General features: G+C 46.4%; 1 protein-coding gene across 3 annotated transcripts in view; it reads left to right on the forward strand.

Moving 5' to 3' along the window:
* The first annotated feature begins 4,545 nt into the window (after positions 1–4,545).
* Positions 4,546–17,670, forward strand: part of PLG (plasminogen) — a 49,540-nt gene continuing 36,415 nt past the window's right edge. For all 3 annotated transcript variants that reach the window (XM_075553862.1, XM_075553863.1, XM_075553864.1), the window contains exons 1-5: positions 4,546–4,594; positions 10,923–11,058; positions 12,731–12,837; positions 16,593–16,707; positions 16,857–16,996. In XM_075553862.1, the coding sequence (XP_075409977.1) occupies positions 4,546–4,594; positions 10,923–11,058; positions 12,731–12,837; positions 16,593–16,707; positions 16,857–16,996 (547 nt within the window). The remainder of the gene's footprint in view (positions 4,595–10,922; positions 11,059–12,730; positions 12,838–16,592; positions 16,708–16,856; positions 16,997–17,670) is intronic.

Genomic DNA, 17,670 nt, shown 5'->3' on the forward strand with positions numbered 1-17,670 from the left:
CAGTTCCACCCAACAGCTGACCCGGCGCACAACAGAGGAAACACCCTCCGTTCTGCACCAGTCTCACAATTGTTCTTATGTTTGAGACCATTGTTGCAGCCACTGTGTCCATCCATCTCATCAAAGGCCTTCCTCTTTTTCACTGCGGCTTCTTTTCCAGGTACTGGTCTCTCCAGTTAGCATGTCCAAGGTACAGAAGCGGTCTTGCCATCCTTGCTTCCAGCGAACTTTCTGGCTGTGCTTCTTCGAAGTTAAGATTTGTTTGTTCTTTTGGCAGTCCAGGGTACTCTCAGTAATCTCTGCCTGTACCATAATTCAGAATGCATCAATGCTTATTCATTGTACAACCTTTCCATGCAGATGTGGTGATTGAAAACAACATGGAATGCTATAATCCTACAACTCAAGGTCTGTGCTTCTGCTTAAGAGATGCTGAGCATGATCTTCTTTTGTGGCTTCTAACTCCAGGTCTTTGCATATGTCATTATAATGCTTTAGTTTGTCTTCCCAAGTTGTCCTTTGGAAACTTCTGTTCATGATGAAACATACAACTTTCCTCTTGTTCTCTAATGCTTCCTCCCCCCACCCCCATCATGATCCCAATTCTACCTTACAATTTCGGCTAGACCAGAGGATATACATGGGTACAAATAGGAATTGGAAACACAGGGAATCCAGGACAGATACACCCCTCAGGACCAATACCAGGAGGGTAAGGGGGAGGTGGGGGAGAAAGGGGGAACCTATCACAATGATCTACATATGATCCTCTCCCAGGGGGATGGACAACAGAAAAGTGGGTGAAGGGAGACTGATCAGTGTAAGACATGAAAAAAAAATAATTTATAAATTATCAAGGGTTCATGAGGGAGGGAGGACTGGGGAGGGAGGGGGGGAAATGAGGAGTTGATACCAAAGAGCTTTCTTTCAAGAAAGCAAATGCTTGAGAATGATGAGGGCAACAAATGTACAAATGTGTGGGCCTCCACTCAAGTACTCCCTCAATGCAAGAATACTTTCTTCTATTAAATTGGCATTCTATGATGCACTCCTTCCTGACACAACTGCTGAAGACAAAGCGGGTGAATAAGCAAATGTGGTGAAGAAAGCTGATGGTGCACTGCTATTAAAAGATATAGAGTCTTGAGTATTAAAGGCTTGAAGGTAAACAAGCAGCCATCTAGCTCAGAAGCAACAAAGCCTACATGGAAGAAGCCCACCAGCCTGCGTGATCATGAGGTGCCAAAGGGATCAGTTATCAGGCATCAAAGAACAAAAAAACATATAATTGTGTACTCACTTCACTGATATGATCGCTGAAGACAAATGGGTGCATAAGCAAATGTGGTGAAGAAACCTGATGGTGCCCGGTTTTAAAAATATATAGCATCTGGCATCTTAAAGGCTTGAAGGTAACAAGAGGCCATGTAGCTGAGAAGCAACAAAGTCCACATGGAAGAAGCACACCAGCCTGTGTGATCACGAGGTGTTGAAGTGATCAGTTATCAGGCATCAATGAACAAAAAATCATATCATAGTGAATGAGGGTGTGTGTGTGGAGTGGAGACCCAAAGCCACTGGACATCCCCTTACAGAAGGCTCTCAGGGAGGAGATGAGCCAATCAGGGTGCGAAGTAGCAATGATGAAACCTACAAGTGTCCTCTAGTTCCTAAATGCTTCCTCCTCCCCCACTATTATGATCCCAATTCTACCTTACAAATCTGGCTAGACCAGAGGATGTACACTGGTACAGATAGGAGCTGGAAACACAGGGAATCCAGGGCAGATGATCCCTGCAGGATCAGTGGTATGAGTGGCGATACTGGGAGGGTGAGTTGGAAAGGAGGAACTGATTACAGGGATCTACATATAACCTCCTCCCTTGGGTGACAGACAGCAGAAAAGTGGGTGAAGGGAGACGTCAGACAGGGCAAGATATGACAAAATAATAATTTATAAATTATCATGGGTTCATGAGGGAGCGGGGAGCGGGAAGGGAGGGGAAAATGAGGAGCTGATGCCAGGGGCTTAGGTGGAGAGCAAATGTTTTGAGAATGATGAGGGCAATGAATGTACATATGTGCTTGACACAATGGATGTATGTATGAATTATGATAAGAGTTGTATGAGCCCCCAACAAAATGATTTAGAAAAAAGAAAATTTCTGTTCAGCTCTCTCTCCTCATCATTTTTTCCATTTACTTTAGCTATGTTCCATTTAAAAGTGAGTTTCAGAACCTCCTCTGACCCCTGTTTGGTTGTTTTCTTTCCTCTCTGTTCAATGACATCTTGCTTTCTTCACATATGATATCCTCAAGGTCACCTTGTAACTCATCTGGTCCCCATGAGTTGGCATTCAATGTGTCAAATCCATTCTAGAAATGTTCCTGGAATTCAGATGGGATATACGCAAGGCTATATTTTGGCTCCCGTGGACTTGCTTTAATTTACTTTAGCTTCAACCTGAACTTACATATGAACAGTTGACATTCATTTACACAGTCTGCCCTTATCTTGTTTTGGCTGATGATATTGAGTGTCTCTGTAGCCTTTTCCCTCAGATGTATTCAATTCAGTTCTTGTGTATCCCATGTAGGAAGGTCACACGTGGAGCTGCTGTGCCTGTTGTTGAAAAATTCGTTTGAAAAGATGACGTCGTTGACGAAAAGCACGAGGAAGTCATTTGACTTGCAAAATTCTATCATGTGATTTCCAGCTTTGTCTCTATCACCAAGGTCCTATTTTTCCAATTAGTGATCTTTCCTCTTTGCTTCTCATCACCAGTAATTATCAATGCACTTTGACTGCATGGTTGGCCAATTTGAGACTAAAATTATGGCATTCACTGTACTTCCCTGGAGTCATATAGATATCATCCTATCACATACCGCAATGTATTTCAAGATAAATCTTGAAATGTTCTTTTGGATGATGAATGTGACGCCATTCCTCACGGACTTACATCACTGTCTGATTCAACACGGACAACATCAGTCCATTTCGGCTCACTAATTCCTAGGATAGCCATTGCTAGGCGTTCACATTTACTTTTGACAACTTCCTAATTTCCTAAAGTCGTACTTTGTACATGGCACGTTCTAATTATTAATGGATATTTACAACAGTTTCTCCTCACTTTGATGTATTTGAATATGTCATGCCAATCGACAGTGGTGTCCCCTGACATGATGGTCCCGAGGCCTCGCGTTCAGTGACTCATTCCTTCACGGTGTTCGGTTATGTCTAAGGTGCTCTGGTGGTGTACTGGTTATGAGTTGGGATGCTGTCCACAAGGTCAGCAGTTCTAAATGACCACCTGCTCCTCAGGAGAAAGATGAGGCTTTCTATTCCTATAAAGAGTTACAATCTCAGAATCCCACAAAGGCAGGTTTGTAGGGTCACTATGAGTCAGAGTTAACTCGATGGCAGTGTCATGAGAAGGAGCTGTCAACATTCTGCTCCTGGTGAACTTCACTAGGTTCGCGGCTATAGTGGCAGCAAAGGGAACACCCATGCACACATATCCTCTGCCAACCCTATATATATTTGTGGATAAGCTCTGGATGCGGGATTTTAATAATGCCTTAGCTACGTTGAGTCTGTAATCCAAGGCCTAAATAGATTGTGTGTGGTAACACCATCCCCCAGTAGGGGCTCAATCTTGGGAATGTTAAACCCTCTCAGGCTCAGATCTCATGCCATGCAATGGGGATGAAAGATAGTCTTCAGCCACGCAAACATGTCTTGTATTTTGTTGTGTTTTGCAGATACTGCATTTTTCATTAAAAAATAAATAAACTGAAGATTTGTGGCAACGCTGTGTTGAGCGAGTTTGCCAACACCACATTTCCCATAGCACGCGCTCCCCTTTTCGGTGTCTCTGTGTCACATTTATTGTCATCCTCCCAGCAGTTCAGACTTTGTCATCCTGCCATCGTACCCCTAACGGCCCACGAGATAGTGTCAACAGAACTTTTAGATGTACTGGGAAACCAGAAAGTTGGTCAGATTCGCTTTGTTGCAATATTAGCTGAACTTCAGGGAGCTTGATACAAAGCTTCCATGACCTCCCCGGGCTGCCCTCTCTGGTGGTCAAGGTTGAACGAGACAACACAGATGCCTCCCTAAGCAGAGTATCTGGCAAATGGAAAGTTCTCGGCACATGTTAGCTATTCTTACGACTATCAGTCTTTCCAAAAGAAAGGGAATGAGCAGTCCAGGGAAGGGAACATAAGGAACGGGGGAACATGGAGGACGGAGATCAAGGGAAGGCAGAGGAGAGACGTAGGCAACATGACTGTCCAAGTGGGGAGAACTGCTTTCACCACTTCCCAGCATCTATTGCAGATTCCGCCCTCAAACATTTTGTAAGCTACCAATTCAGGGTAATGTTTGACCCCATGTGAGTAGCGTGGCAGGGCCGCCAAGAGAATCATTAACTTTACTTGATTATCTTGTTTGTAGAGATGTTGACTCTGATGGGGGTCGGTAATATTTTGGGATTGGGACACACAGTTTTCTGGGCACTGCCAGCCAGTCCCAAAATGGAGCAGAAGACAGTGGTCCTGCTACTTCTTTTGTTTCTACAGTCAGGTAAGACTTATCACCACACATCTCACATTTTAATATTATTTCCCTTCATCCTGGCGACGTGTGACTGTGTTAAGTACGATCGTGTAGTTCCACGGGTGTATGTGCATGCTGTTGCAGTTTGTCTTGATTTCAGGCCTGTGAAGGAAATCTTCAGAAGATAAGCTTAATCCTGTGAAGATTGTTGGGGGACACACAGGGACAGAGATGGTGATTTTTCAAACGTTAAGAATTGAGTCCCATTGGTTGCTATTTTGGTTGGGAGAAAAAGATCACTACCACTCATACACGAAAAGACGATTCATCTCTGCCTGGTTCTGTTTGATTAACTCAGAGAATTGTTGGTGAAGGCATAAAGTTCTTTCCTTTCCAGATCTGAAACAACGAATGATCTCTGAGCATACATGACCAGTTCATGCTGTGGGCCTCGCCTTTCCCCTGTTTTTTTGTTTTCTTTTGTTTTTTAATGGCTTAGGTAAGATGTTCCGTAATTATCTACCTGCTTCTTGTGACTGGATGGCGCACTGGGGGTGTCGTGGGTAGTGTGTTGGGCTCCTATCTGCAAGGTCAGCAGTTCAAGACCACCAGCTGTCCACTGGGACAAAGAGGAAGCTTCTACTCCTGTAAAGTACTACAGTCTCGGAACTGCATGGCGTTCTACCCTTTCCTATAGGGTCATTATGCATGGGAGATGACTCAATGGCAGTGAGATTGGCTTGTTTGTTTTATTCTGGTGCCTGGAGGGACCACAGCATTGGCTTACCCAATGCTGTGTGTCTATATTAGGTTAATAAATATTCATTTGATGCTTGGGGTAGACCAGGCACTCCTATCTACACCATAGATGGGCCACATATATGTACATGTGTGAGCATCTACTGTACATTGCACTAGTTTGTATTTTAAACTGCTAAATTCAGTAAACTTACACTCATTGTAAAGATGACAAAATCTACACTTGTGGAAATCAGGTTATTTGCTCGTTGACCACACACCAAATCCAGTAGGTGAAAGAATCAGGAGATAGACCAGGCCTTTTCAAGAACAAACCTTGCATTCTTGCTGTTTCAACTTAGTTTAGACCTTCTTTAAAATATTCTTCACATGGCCTCCAAACCTCAAACCCGCTGCCACTGAGTTGATTCTGACTCATAAAAAACCCCAAATGCATTGCCCTCAAGTCGAGCTGACTCAAAGTGACCCCATAGGGCAGGGTAGAACTGCCCCTGTGGGTTTCCAAGACACTTTCCAATGGTTTTCTTTTCTAGAGGAGAAAGCTCCATCGTTTTCCCCAAAGTGCAGTTGGTGGTTTCAAACGTCTGACCTTGTGGTTAGCCACCCAGTGCATAACCACCGTGACAGCAGGCCTCCAGAATGGTCCTACATAGGGCTTCCAGGCCGTACATCTTTATGGGAGTAGACAGCCTTCTTCCTCGGGGTTGGCTGGTGGGCTTGAATCTCCGACCTTTCAGTTACAGTCCAATGCTTATCCAAACAGCACCACTAGGGCACATTTTAAAATACGTCCTCAAACCCCAAACCAACTCACTGCCATTGCACCCATTGTGACTCTTAGCGACCCCATAGGACCCTGGGTCGAACTGTCCTGGTGGGTTTTCAAGGCTGTAACTCTTTACAGGCATGGAAAGCCTCACCTTTCTCCTGAAATCTAACCTAGTAGCTCATTTTTCAATAGCTTTATTGATACATAACTTACAAAGCACACAACACCCATTTAAAACGTTAAATCCAATGGCTTACAACCATTGTGAGTTGTACAACCATCACCGCCACCATCCATTCGAGGACATTTTTATGACCTTCCTCATCCCCACCCCAATCTCTTTGCCATCACACCTATTCCCCACCTAGCCCAACCACAAATCTGTTTTCTGTCCCTCTTCTGGGTGTTTTGCATTAATGGAATGGTACACTGTGCTAGTGTGCTTTGTAGAAAGACACTTGACATTTGCTTCATAAATTTCCCAATAAAAATTTCCAAGGTGCATTTTAAATTAGAATCAAATACATTTGGATTTAATGGTACAAGTCCTAAGCAAGACCAAAGAAAATATTGAGCCAGGGGAGACTAGACAAAGAGCATTCTGTGATAACTGGCTGGCTGTGTGTGGCGGGGAGCAGGCATTCTAGCTCCACCCATGGAAAGAGGGAGCTGGAAGGAGATGAATGTATTCACTGGGCTCCACCGAAGTGCTAGAACAGGCGGGCTTCTCTGCACCAGGATTAACGTATGTCTGAACCAACCTAGGAAAAACTCTGTCTTTCCTAGGCTCTTTCTGAAAGGAATACATTTATCTGCACTTTCCATGAAAGGAACGTTCATCATTCCAGCGTGCTGAAAGACCCAGGGAGAGAGCAAGATCTTTTGACAGCCATGCTCAGGGAGGGATGGAAACACATTTTGCATTTCATGAACCACTTAGTCTTCTCTTTCAGACACACACACAGGTATGCGCACACATACACCACCGTTATTTAAAAAAAACAACACACACACATTTCTTTTGGCAGCAATATATGCCTGCATTTGGCCTCTACTAATGAGAATAAAATATAATAAAAATAAAACACAGTAATAAAATACTTTTGTACCTGCTAGTCAGCAAGTCTAATTATACCCCATTGATATATGAACTGTAATGAAATAAGAAAAAAGTTGCTGAGAATTTGTCACGCAAAAAAGGAAGAGGAAAAAAAAAATATTTATAAATAAAAAATATATATATATATACACACACACAACTCCTGAGCAGGATTCAGCGGGGCTACACAATGTAATTTGCTATATATTTAGAAGTAATATAATAAAAACCTCATCTCACTGCCAACTCGTAGCGACCCCGTAGGACAAGCTGGAGATGCCGTGTGGGTTTTTGAGACAGCAACGCTTTACGGGAGTAGAAAGCTTTGTCTGTCTCCCGCAGAGCAGCTGGTGGTTTGGAAAGCTGATCTTGGGGCCAGCAGCCCAACTTGTAACCGATACATCACCAGGGCTTAAAGGACGATAGAAACAGGAGCGTTCACATTTTGAATGCTATTTATAGCTGGCTATACATTCCAGAATGCGTCAAGAAGTTAAATTTTTTATTAAGTACATTTTGTAGGTTTGCTGTGGGCTTGCTTTTGAAATCACCTCCTGATTTATCGAAGTTACCAAAGTCCCACTCTTCTAGGGGTTGAGGGTTCCAATGGGATGGCAATGCAGGAGATTTCCAAGTGGGTCCACAGGATCCATTGTCCCATAGTCTCTGAATGTATCTCAGTGCTTTTTGGTGTGTTTAAGGTCTCACTTTCTGTCCAATGGCCCAACCTTCCCCGGGGGAGTCTCTTAGCTTGAGGAAGGAGGCAGAAGCCGGTGGGGGTTAGGGGCGAGCTTTGCAGTGATTCACCGGGGCGCCTCTCCTCTCATTCAGCACGTGTGCTTTCTGAGAACGAGGATCTGTCCCTTAAGGGTCCTTTCTGCTGGAAAGTTTTTTTATCATACAAACGTGCTCTACGAGGTCTCGTCTTTAAACCATATTTGATGGCTGTACATTCCTTCCAGTAACTCCTCCTTGCACAGTAGGCTTCTGAAGACCTTGTCTTCTCCTGTGTTTCCACCGCCATCTTTCTAGCTTCTCTGTAACCCACCCACCTGAGCTTTGATTCTCCCTGTGTTAGTATGGGTTGACTAAAGAAACAAATCCATAGAGACACTCGTGTGTATAAGAAAGAGCTTTATGAACAAGAGCCTTTGAATATTGAGAAAACATCCCAGCCCTGTCCAGATCAAGTCCATAATCCGATATTAGACCATATGTCCATTACAATCTATAAAGTCCTCTTCAGACTCACACAACACATGCAATGACACCAAATTCAGGAAGATCACAGGCCAATCGGTGGGAAGTCTTATGGATCCAGTGGCACTGTAAGCATCTCAGTGCTGGCAGGGGTCTCCACGTACTTCTTTGGCTCCAGAGGTTTGGCTCTATCAGCTTCTCTCCACGTGTCTTCTCCACAGGGATGTCTCGCAGGGAGTGAGCCTGTGTCCCGCCTCCAGCCAGCTATTTATCTCCTTAGCACCTTCAAATGAGGTCATCAAGCCACTACCTGATTGACAAGCTAGATTCTATGCCTTCACTCTGAATCCTCAAATTGACACCAAATTATGTAACTACCACTCCCCGCCCTCACATCTGCTGGTCAAGGTTGCCATGTGGCCTGATCCAATGGAAACTTTGCTAGCTTCATCTTCCCTCTCATGCCTCTTTTCTGAAAGCCATCTACACTTTTTACCTGAAGGATAGAGCTGGCATCACCAGACCTGGACCGACCCTGACAAAGCCAAGTTAGGTGTTATGTGGAGTCCCAGAACAAGGGTTACTCTGGACAGTCTTGTATGATGAGATATGGCTGGGCCTCCTTTGGCCACTGTCTGTAGTAACAAGGGAGAAATCAACTTTCAGATACATTCTTTATCTCATGAAAGATTATGGCCAGTGTTTCAACTCAACTCAACTCAATTCCTCAACTCAACTCAACTCACCACTATTGAGTTGATGTTGACTCATAATGACCCCATAAGATAGGGTAGAACTCCTCCTGTGAGTTTATGAGACTGTAACCCTTTATGAGAGCTGAAAGCCCCATCTTTCTCTAAGTGTTTGTCCTAAGACTCTGCTTTTCTATAACATCCTTTGTAAGTAACCAGATGCATGTCATCATTGTGGCAAAAATTATTGGCAATTAATTGTGACAGTATAACAATATAAAAGTAAGTATAAAATTGCCCTTGTAGTGTATATGAGACCCCTACCCTCCAGGAATTTATGCCCAACCAAGGGAGCCAGGACCGCAGTTTCAGAGGATACCAAGATCCATTGGCATTACCTAGTTCACAAAGACAATGTTTGATAGCTTACTGTAGTGAGTAACGATTAGGGTCTCAAAAGCTTGAGAGCAGCCATCTAAGGTACAGTTATCGGTCTCTCCTCATGTGGAGGACAGACAAGTGATGAAATAGAAAGACATAAGAAAACAAGGAGTCCAGGGTTAGCTGAGGTTGGGTTCTCTGGAGATGGATGACTGGACTATAGAAACTCCAGTCTCCATTATCCTGAAACCAGAAGAGCTAGATGGTGCCCAGCTACGACTACCAACTGCTCTGAGAAGGTTCACATTGGAAATTCCCGGATAGAGTGGCAGGAAAATGTGGAACAGAACTCAAATCATAAAAGAGACCAGCTTATTGGTCAGAACAGAGAAGGTGGGACCTTTGAGACTCTGATTCTGACTCATGCTTCAGATCTGGAACCGGATCCACCCCTGTTGTAAAATAATCAACCGTTTGAGATCAAAAGGGCAGTATTTATTCAAGACAAAGTTCAGAGGATTAGGAAAGAAGGCAGAGCAGATCAGGAAGCACAGGGAGAGAGCTGAGTAAGGCATAGTGCGCTGAGAGGGTTGCAATGGATGAGTTGAAGCAAAATGTGTACGAATTGTTGAAGGAAAAACTGATGATCTGCAGTGCAAACCTTCACGCAACTCATGAAACAAAGTTTTAGAAAGCGAGAGTCTGCCCCAAAGGAGCCACAATTGAGTCCCACCTGCTGTCATTGAGTCAACTTGGACTTATGTGTGGGACCTTGCTGTGTGTCGAAGTAGAACCTCGTCCACAGGGCTTTCAATGGCTGATTTCTCAGTCGGAAATACTAGGATATTCTTCTGAGACGTCTGTGGCTGGCCTTGGGTAGTAGCCAAGTGCATTAACCACATGCCCCACCTAGGGACTCCACAGTTTAATTCAATTCCAATTTATTTTTAACAACGCAATACTTTTGCTAAAATGTTTGCCCCTCAAATGTTTAACTATGCTCATTTTAAAATAAGAGTGTCACAATCAAGGAGCACACTGCTGGAAATCGAACAATGGCCTCCAAGTCCCACTTAGGCCCAGGGATTTGTGACAAAGTCAACACTAAACTTGGTCACAGTATTGCCACTTGACCCCTTGTCTCACTGGAAAACAGATAATGTTCTATCATGGCCACCAATAGCAACAAAGAACCAAACTTACTCTTATTTTCAGTTTCATGTCCATTAATCTAGTAGCAAAAATGTTAGGTAGTTCTAATTTATTAATCTAGTTAATCTAGTACTAGGACTTCCCCAAACTAAGCGTTTTTATTCATGGCTACTCATTCTACTTTCTAAAAAGCATCACATTTTCTTTCACAGATACAAGGCTAATAGATTACAGCATCATGGTAATCAAGCAAAGGCATTGGTTAGTTTGGTCAGTGGTCTCACTTTAATTTTCCCTTTTTAGGTCAAGGAGACCCCCTGGATGGCTACGTAAATACTGAGGGGGCTTCTCTGTTCAGTGCCACGAAGAAGCAGTTTGGAGCAGGAAGCGTGGAGGAGTGTATGAAGAGATGTGAGGAGGAACTGGAATTTGTCTGCAGGTATTCCCGTCGGCATGCAAACCACTGAAATCTGGCTGTCTGAGACACTTACTCAAGGATTTATGAACAAAATGGGATTTAGGGGGAAAGAGGAAATTTTGTGAAATCAGAATTTGGAATCCCTATTTGCTCCCGGATTCTGGGAGCATAGACTAGCAGTTCCTTATTGAGGTCTATTTGCATCCATTTCGGGAAATACTTGAAGCCAAAGCTACTTATTTTTATACATGACATAAACATTAGTAGCTGTTGTTCTAAGCTCTACTCTTTAACATCACCATCGATATCTATTGGAATGAGGGTCATGTGAATAGACGTGACCTAGGTCCCAAGGAGCAAAGAAGTACAGATAGATACATGATTCAGTGTCTGCCTTGTGTGCGTGTTTATGGTGTACTAAAAACGGTATCAATGTAAAAGTTACATATGGCAGCTAATACGATGTATTGGCCAGTATCTGGCACATGGGAGTGTCATGATTCACAATCTATAAAGTTTCAGAGGAAAGAGCCACCCTAGGGGTTGTATCACTAGGGAGGACTTCCTGAAGGAGGTGGGAACTGAGTTAGACATGTTAGACTGGGTTGTCTAGAGAAACAAATTAGTGACATTCATTTTTGTAGGTGGAAAAAATTCATATAAAAATAATCTTATATCAAGAAGGCATCCCAGTCCAGTCCAACTCAAGTGCCTAAGTCCTGCACTGGCCAGGCCCTCTTTAGACCCACATCACTGCAGGGCAATGATGCAGAAAGGTGTAGCTGAAGGCAGGAAGATCGCACGCTGGTGGGTGCAGAGTGGATCCAAAGTGGACCCACAGTCTGGGGAAACATGATAGGGTGTCGACAGCTCCCAGGGTGAGGTGGCCCAAATGAGACCAGCCCTGGAGTCAGGGCTGTCCACCCCTGGAGGCAGGCAGAGTCTCAGCAGGCAGAGAAAGAGAGGCAAGTCTCCAGTTTCACCCTTTTAAGAAGGCCCCCCCCCACCCCCAGAGGCATCATCAGACCATGTGCTGACTGACAGGTGTACTCCAGCCCTCCACTTCTATCCAAAACCAAACTGGCATAAAGTCACCCAGCTGCCACCCTTTGAAGAGCGGGTTACATCTCGATAAGCACCGCAAGGCAAGGCAAAGGCATGGGATGAACGGACTGAATGGCACAGGCAGGCTCGCACAGAGAGTGTTCTGATGGGAGAGCAGCTGGGGAAGCAGACCGTGGATGGCTTCGACAGCCAGACTGAGCACCCTCGGTAGACCATGCTGTGGGGGGAGCAGCAGACGGGGGCTGGAGAGAATGTAGACACAGGCTCCCCGAGCCATGGCGACCATCTTAGGGACGGTCACTGCCAGTAATCATAGTTACTTCTTTTCAACATAAAGCAACTATTCTGGCTTTTCCTGCAATTTAAAAGCGGAGCGAGGAAAGAGAAAGACAGTTGAGACAGAAAGTGAATGTTTGGAAAGGGAGACAGGGGGTGAAAACAACAGCAGTTTCCTCGTTGATGAGGTTTTGAGGCTCTTTGGTTACTCTGCCAAATAACGTGCAAGGTGATGACCCAGAAGTCCCGCGTCCTTCCAGAGATACAGTCATTGTGGGTGTTGCTAGCAAGTCAGGCTGATGAGCAAGGTTGGCCTACATGTGCGCTATGCTCTGACTTTCCACCCCTCCAGGTCATTCCAATACCACAGGAAGGAGCAACAATGTGTGATCATGGCTGAAAACAGCAAGTCTTCCACCATCCTCAGGAGGAGAGACGTCATCTTATTTGAAAAGAAAGGTGTGTTCTATATTTTCTCCTCCTCCTCCTCTTCCTTCTCTTCTTCTTCCTCTTCTACTTCCTCCTCCTCTCTTCCTCCTCCTCCTCCTCCTCCTCCACCTCCTCTTCTTCCTCTTATTCTTTGGCCACTCCTCTTCCCTGTCCTACTCCCTCTTTGTCTTTATCTCTTTACTTTGTGACACTGGAAAGCAAAATCGCTTTGGTAATGGTGACGCCCAATTCTTAGGGGGTGCAGGGTGTGGCCACTGTCCAGCTCCATCAATTTCCCTCTCACTTCGTATCTTGGGGTTCATGTTTGATTGACTTCTACCTTTAGGACTCTGAAAAGGAAACATTCAAAGTTTGGTTTTATTCTTTGAGGGGGGAGGTGAGCGGCCATACGGCCTGAGCCTCTAGTTCTGCATGGGGATGGTGGCTATTCGCCACAGGCACATTAGGGTAAGGCGACGTCTTCATTTCCATCTTCCATTTTCCACTTAGCGTGGTGGTCTTTATTCCCCGCGGACTCTGAAATAGGCACGGCACCATTTCTTCCTCCCTAGCCTCCTCTCAGGAGCCCTGGTGGTGCAGTGGTTACGCATTGGACAGTTTGAACCAACAGCCGGTTCATGGAGACGGCTTTCCAATGCCGTGAAGAGTTACTGTCTCGGAAACCTATGGGAGGAAGGTCTACCCTGTCCTCTAGGGGCATGATGAGTAGGTATCGCCTCTAGAGCAGTGAGACTCCTCTCAGATGCACGAGAGATGGTCTCATCATTTAGGATCAGTGACCTGGATTTCTGTGGGGTCCCAGGTCTCTTATACACATACAAAAGCCCCCAGGCAGTGACTCTGGAGACGTACATGAATGCGTGACACTTTTTAATGCATGGCACTGTTTGCTAGGTGTTAAAAGCATTTGTAATAACAACTTAGCACTCCAAGTATTTTACAGTGAGGGTGTTAAAGGCGACCAAAGCAAAACACCCAAACAAACCGAAAACAACACTTGTCTTAGTCCGACTGGCGTGAGTTCCAAAAAAAGAACTAAAAGAAAGATACAACAAAAATAAGCTTCTGAGGCGCTGAGTGGGCCAGTTGAAATTAACAGCAGAGGTTAGCTCAGGAAGTTAGGTAATTTTTTTCTATATATATGACCATAGAGATTTATTACGAAGATGCTTTTTAAAAGTGAAAATTTTATTGGTGCAAAAGGCTAGGGAAATTGTGCTGAGGTTTCTCCCCCCTCCCTATGACACACCCGCTCATTCTCGGTGGATAGCAAGGGCTGCCCGAGGAGGATTTCATTGGGAGACGTTGCCCGGGCCATCCTACAACCCGGATCTTTCTCCTTCAGATTTATGGATCCCGGAACTCAAAGAATATCTAACAGGAACACGACTTGAGCCCCAAGAGTGTAGAATCCTTCAGGGAAGGGTTAAACCAAACCAAACCGAACCAAACCAAAACACCAACCTCACTGCCACTGAGTCCATGCCGACTCTTGGTGACCCTTCAGGACAGAGTAGAACTGTCCCCGTGAGTGTCCAAGACTGTAACTCTTTACGGGAGTAGAAAGCCCTGTCTTTCTACCTTGGAGCTGGCTGGTGGTTTTGAACTGCAGACCCTGTGGCGAGCAGCTCAAAGTGCATCACTACACCACCAGGGCAGGGCAGGGTAAGTGATAGGAAGACTTGAAATGGCTTTCGGAAGTGCACAGATCCAGGTGAAGGAGCAAACAATCACCTCCCAGGGACCCTTCCTTGAATCATGGAGTGTGTAGCAAAACTTTCAGACTCTCCCACAGAGGCCTTGTCATATAGCCTTGACCATGAGCTGCAACCTCCTCTCCAGTTTCACTGCGAAAGTCCAACTTTTGATTCTCAAACCTAGCTCTTTGGGTGAGGGCTACTTCTAGACATCTTGTCAGTTGAAGCACCCATGTCCTTCTACTATCCTTCTCGCCTTACCCCTGCTTACCCCTGCATTTCGGGATCGCAGAACAGACGGAGATGAAGCGTTTTTGTAAATCGTGATCGAAGGTTGCGATAGCTAAGGTGACTGGCTCTCCCCCAGACTAGTGACTTCGAGGGGGTTTCCAAAAGTTCCAGGGAAAGCGGGATGAAAAGGTAACACAACTTTTCCAAGAAACCTCCCCTCGCACACATCGCAGTCTTCTCCTTAGCCAACACAGGCACTTGAACATGACATTTGTTAATCATTCACCACAAGGAACGGGGGCTGGCATCCCGCACCAGTTTGTAGCTGTTGGGGTCCAAGGTGAGCGGGGAGGATGGAAGGTTATATAAACGGGGACTGGGACAGACAAACAGAGGGGTCAGAAGTCCACAGTTCAGGCACTGGACGGGGGCAATATCGACCTGTTACCAGTGTCCCGGGCCAGGTTTCCCTGAGGAGCCCTCTGCCAGAACATGGTGGCACTTGCCACTTACCTCCAGGTCCCCCGCTGCCCCCTGGGGCCACTGACGCCATCGCCCACCCTGTGCCTGAGTGGTCACCATGACTACTTAGAGATACAACATCTCGCTTTAAAATTCTTCGGCGTGCCCCTGGAATAAAATCCTAATGCTCACCAAACGCTTTTGGTAATTAGTATTTGCATCATCTAGACTCGCTTCATGGCGAGGTTCCTCCTAGCCACCTCTAGCTGCCAGACCACCCTCTCTCAAAACTTCTACTCCGTGATGGTGTCAGACTGGCGGATCACACCCCTCGCTTTGCCAGGACCCTCCGCCCTGTCCTGGCCGCATGCATCTCCTCTCGTCGTTTCAGTATAAATGCCCTTTCCTTCGGGGGACCTTCCTGGGCTCCTGGGTCTTCCATCCTCAAAGTCCCTGGAGTTTGTGCGTTGTGGTAGATGGACGTTGCCTACTGTCATAATGTATCAGAAGAAAGACACGTTTGCCGTCCTTTTGCTGTGCGCGGGTGAAGCATTGACTCGCTTTAGGTCTGTCACAGTGGGCTCCCTGGGTGTGGGGACAGGTCACTGGATCGGCTGTTGACTGCATGGCTGGAGGTTCGAGTCCTCCCAGAGGCACCTCGGGTGGAGAGCCTGGAAATCCATGGCCCTCACGCCGGCTGCTGGACATCCTGTGGCGCACAGTCCTCCTCGGACCCGGACGGGGTCGCCACCCACCGCTCAGATGTACTGACTTGGTGTCAGCCCTCTTTTTTTCGAATCACAAGTCCTTTCCCCAAGTCATGGATAGGTTCGTTTGAAAAACGTGGTTAGAAAGGGGCCGCAGGCAAGATGAAACATGTTTACCGTGAGCATCCTGAGGTCTTCGTGGAAAATGTATTTGAACGCTGGCACGGTTTGGAGGGCGAGAAGGGGTTGTCTTTCTTTAGGCGGAGAGAGGAAAGGCAGCCCTTTACTTATTTATTTAGCGTCCACTGTGCAGCCGCAGTCAGTGAAGGTTACCCCAGCAGACCCAACTTCAGGTCAGGGGTGTGCTCCTTTTGTTCTGCCTCTCTGACGGCAGCCATCACAAGCTTCGGATGCCCCGGCCTCCCTGCTGCTTTCCCACCCCCTTGTCCCCTATGCTAACTCTTCATCTCTTGAGAACTTTGTCCTCCCGGAGGGGCTGCCCTTGGAGGGAAAGGCAGGCTTTTCAGAGAGCTGGCGGGAGTGCGGGTGCTGGGGGCTGTTTTCCCTTCTGCAGTAGATGTTGCATTTCTCCTCGGCGGGTGCCCGGGCAGCGAGGCCTGCTCAGTCTGCTGGCCGACCCCGGGGTTCACTGTTGGCTTCGTTCCAGTCTATCTTTCAGAATGCAAGACTGGCAACGGGAAGAACTACAGGGGCACCATGGCCAAGACCAGCTCTGGGGTGGCCTGCCAGAAGTGGAGCGACACCAGCCCTCACGTACCCAAGTAAGACTCCTCCTGTCTCTGTGTCCCCCTGCCGGGCTTAGAACAGTGCTCGGCCCTTGCCGTCGGCTAGAAATGCACCCCGACTTGCGAATAGCATGCCTGCTCTTCCAAATACAGCTCGTCAATGTGCTCCCCCCCCCCTTCCACAGCTACACCCCGGGAAGCTCTCCTTCCGAGGGCCTGGAGGAGAACTACTGCCGGAACCCAGACAACGATGAGAAGGGGCCCTGGTGCTACACCACCAACCCAGAGCTCAGATACGACTACTGTGACATCCCCGAGTGTGAAGGTCAGGGGGACGGGTGCCCACAGCTGCCCTGCAGCTGTGCAGAGTTCCCAGAGGGATAGCACTCCGAACCCAGGCGTGTAGTCTTGGTCAAAGTTGAGTAATTGGATGTATCATTGCTGGGTAAGCATTGGGCTGCTAACAGCAAGTTCAGCAGTTCAAATCCACCAAGAGTTCCAGGAGAGAAAGTTGAGGCTTTCTGCTCCCGTAAAGGTTCATAGCCTTGGAAAGCCTATCTAGGTTCACCATGGGTCCGAACAGACAGAGTGGCAGTGTACTTTGCCTCTTGGGAAGAAAACAAAAAAGCCGTATCTCCACACCCTGCCCTTGCCAGATTGCCTTAAGTTATTACTGTTTGTATTTATTTAATTGTGAATTGGGTGACCGTTTACAGAGGAAACCAGCATCCCATTCAAAATTTCATGCGCACTTTCTTTCCTCCCATTGATTACAATCCCCACAAGGAAACATCACGTATCCCACTGCCTCCCTTTGCTTCTGGTTCCCATTCTTTCTTCCCTAACCCTTCTGAACGTTGGCCCTTTTCCCTCAAATGCTTGGATAGCCTAAGGAGCATGTGCCTCCTTAGTGCTGTTGCTTCCCTTACTGTTGTTGCTTGAGTCGGTCCCATCTCTCCATAGCCACCCCATTCACAACCAGACAACAGCGCCTGGTCC

The sequence above is a fragment of the Tenrec ecaudatus genome, chromosome 7, assembly GCF_050624435.1.
Source record: "Tenrec ecaudatus isolate mTenEca1 chromosome 7, mTenEca1.hap1, whole genome shotgun sequence".
NCBI classification, from domain to species: domain Eukaryota; kingdom Metazoa; phylum Chordata; class Mammalia; order Afrosoricida; family Tenrecidae; genus Tenrec; species Tenrec ecaudatus.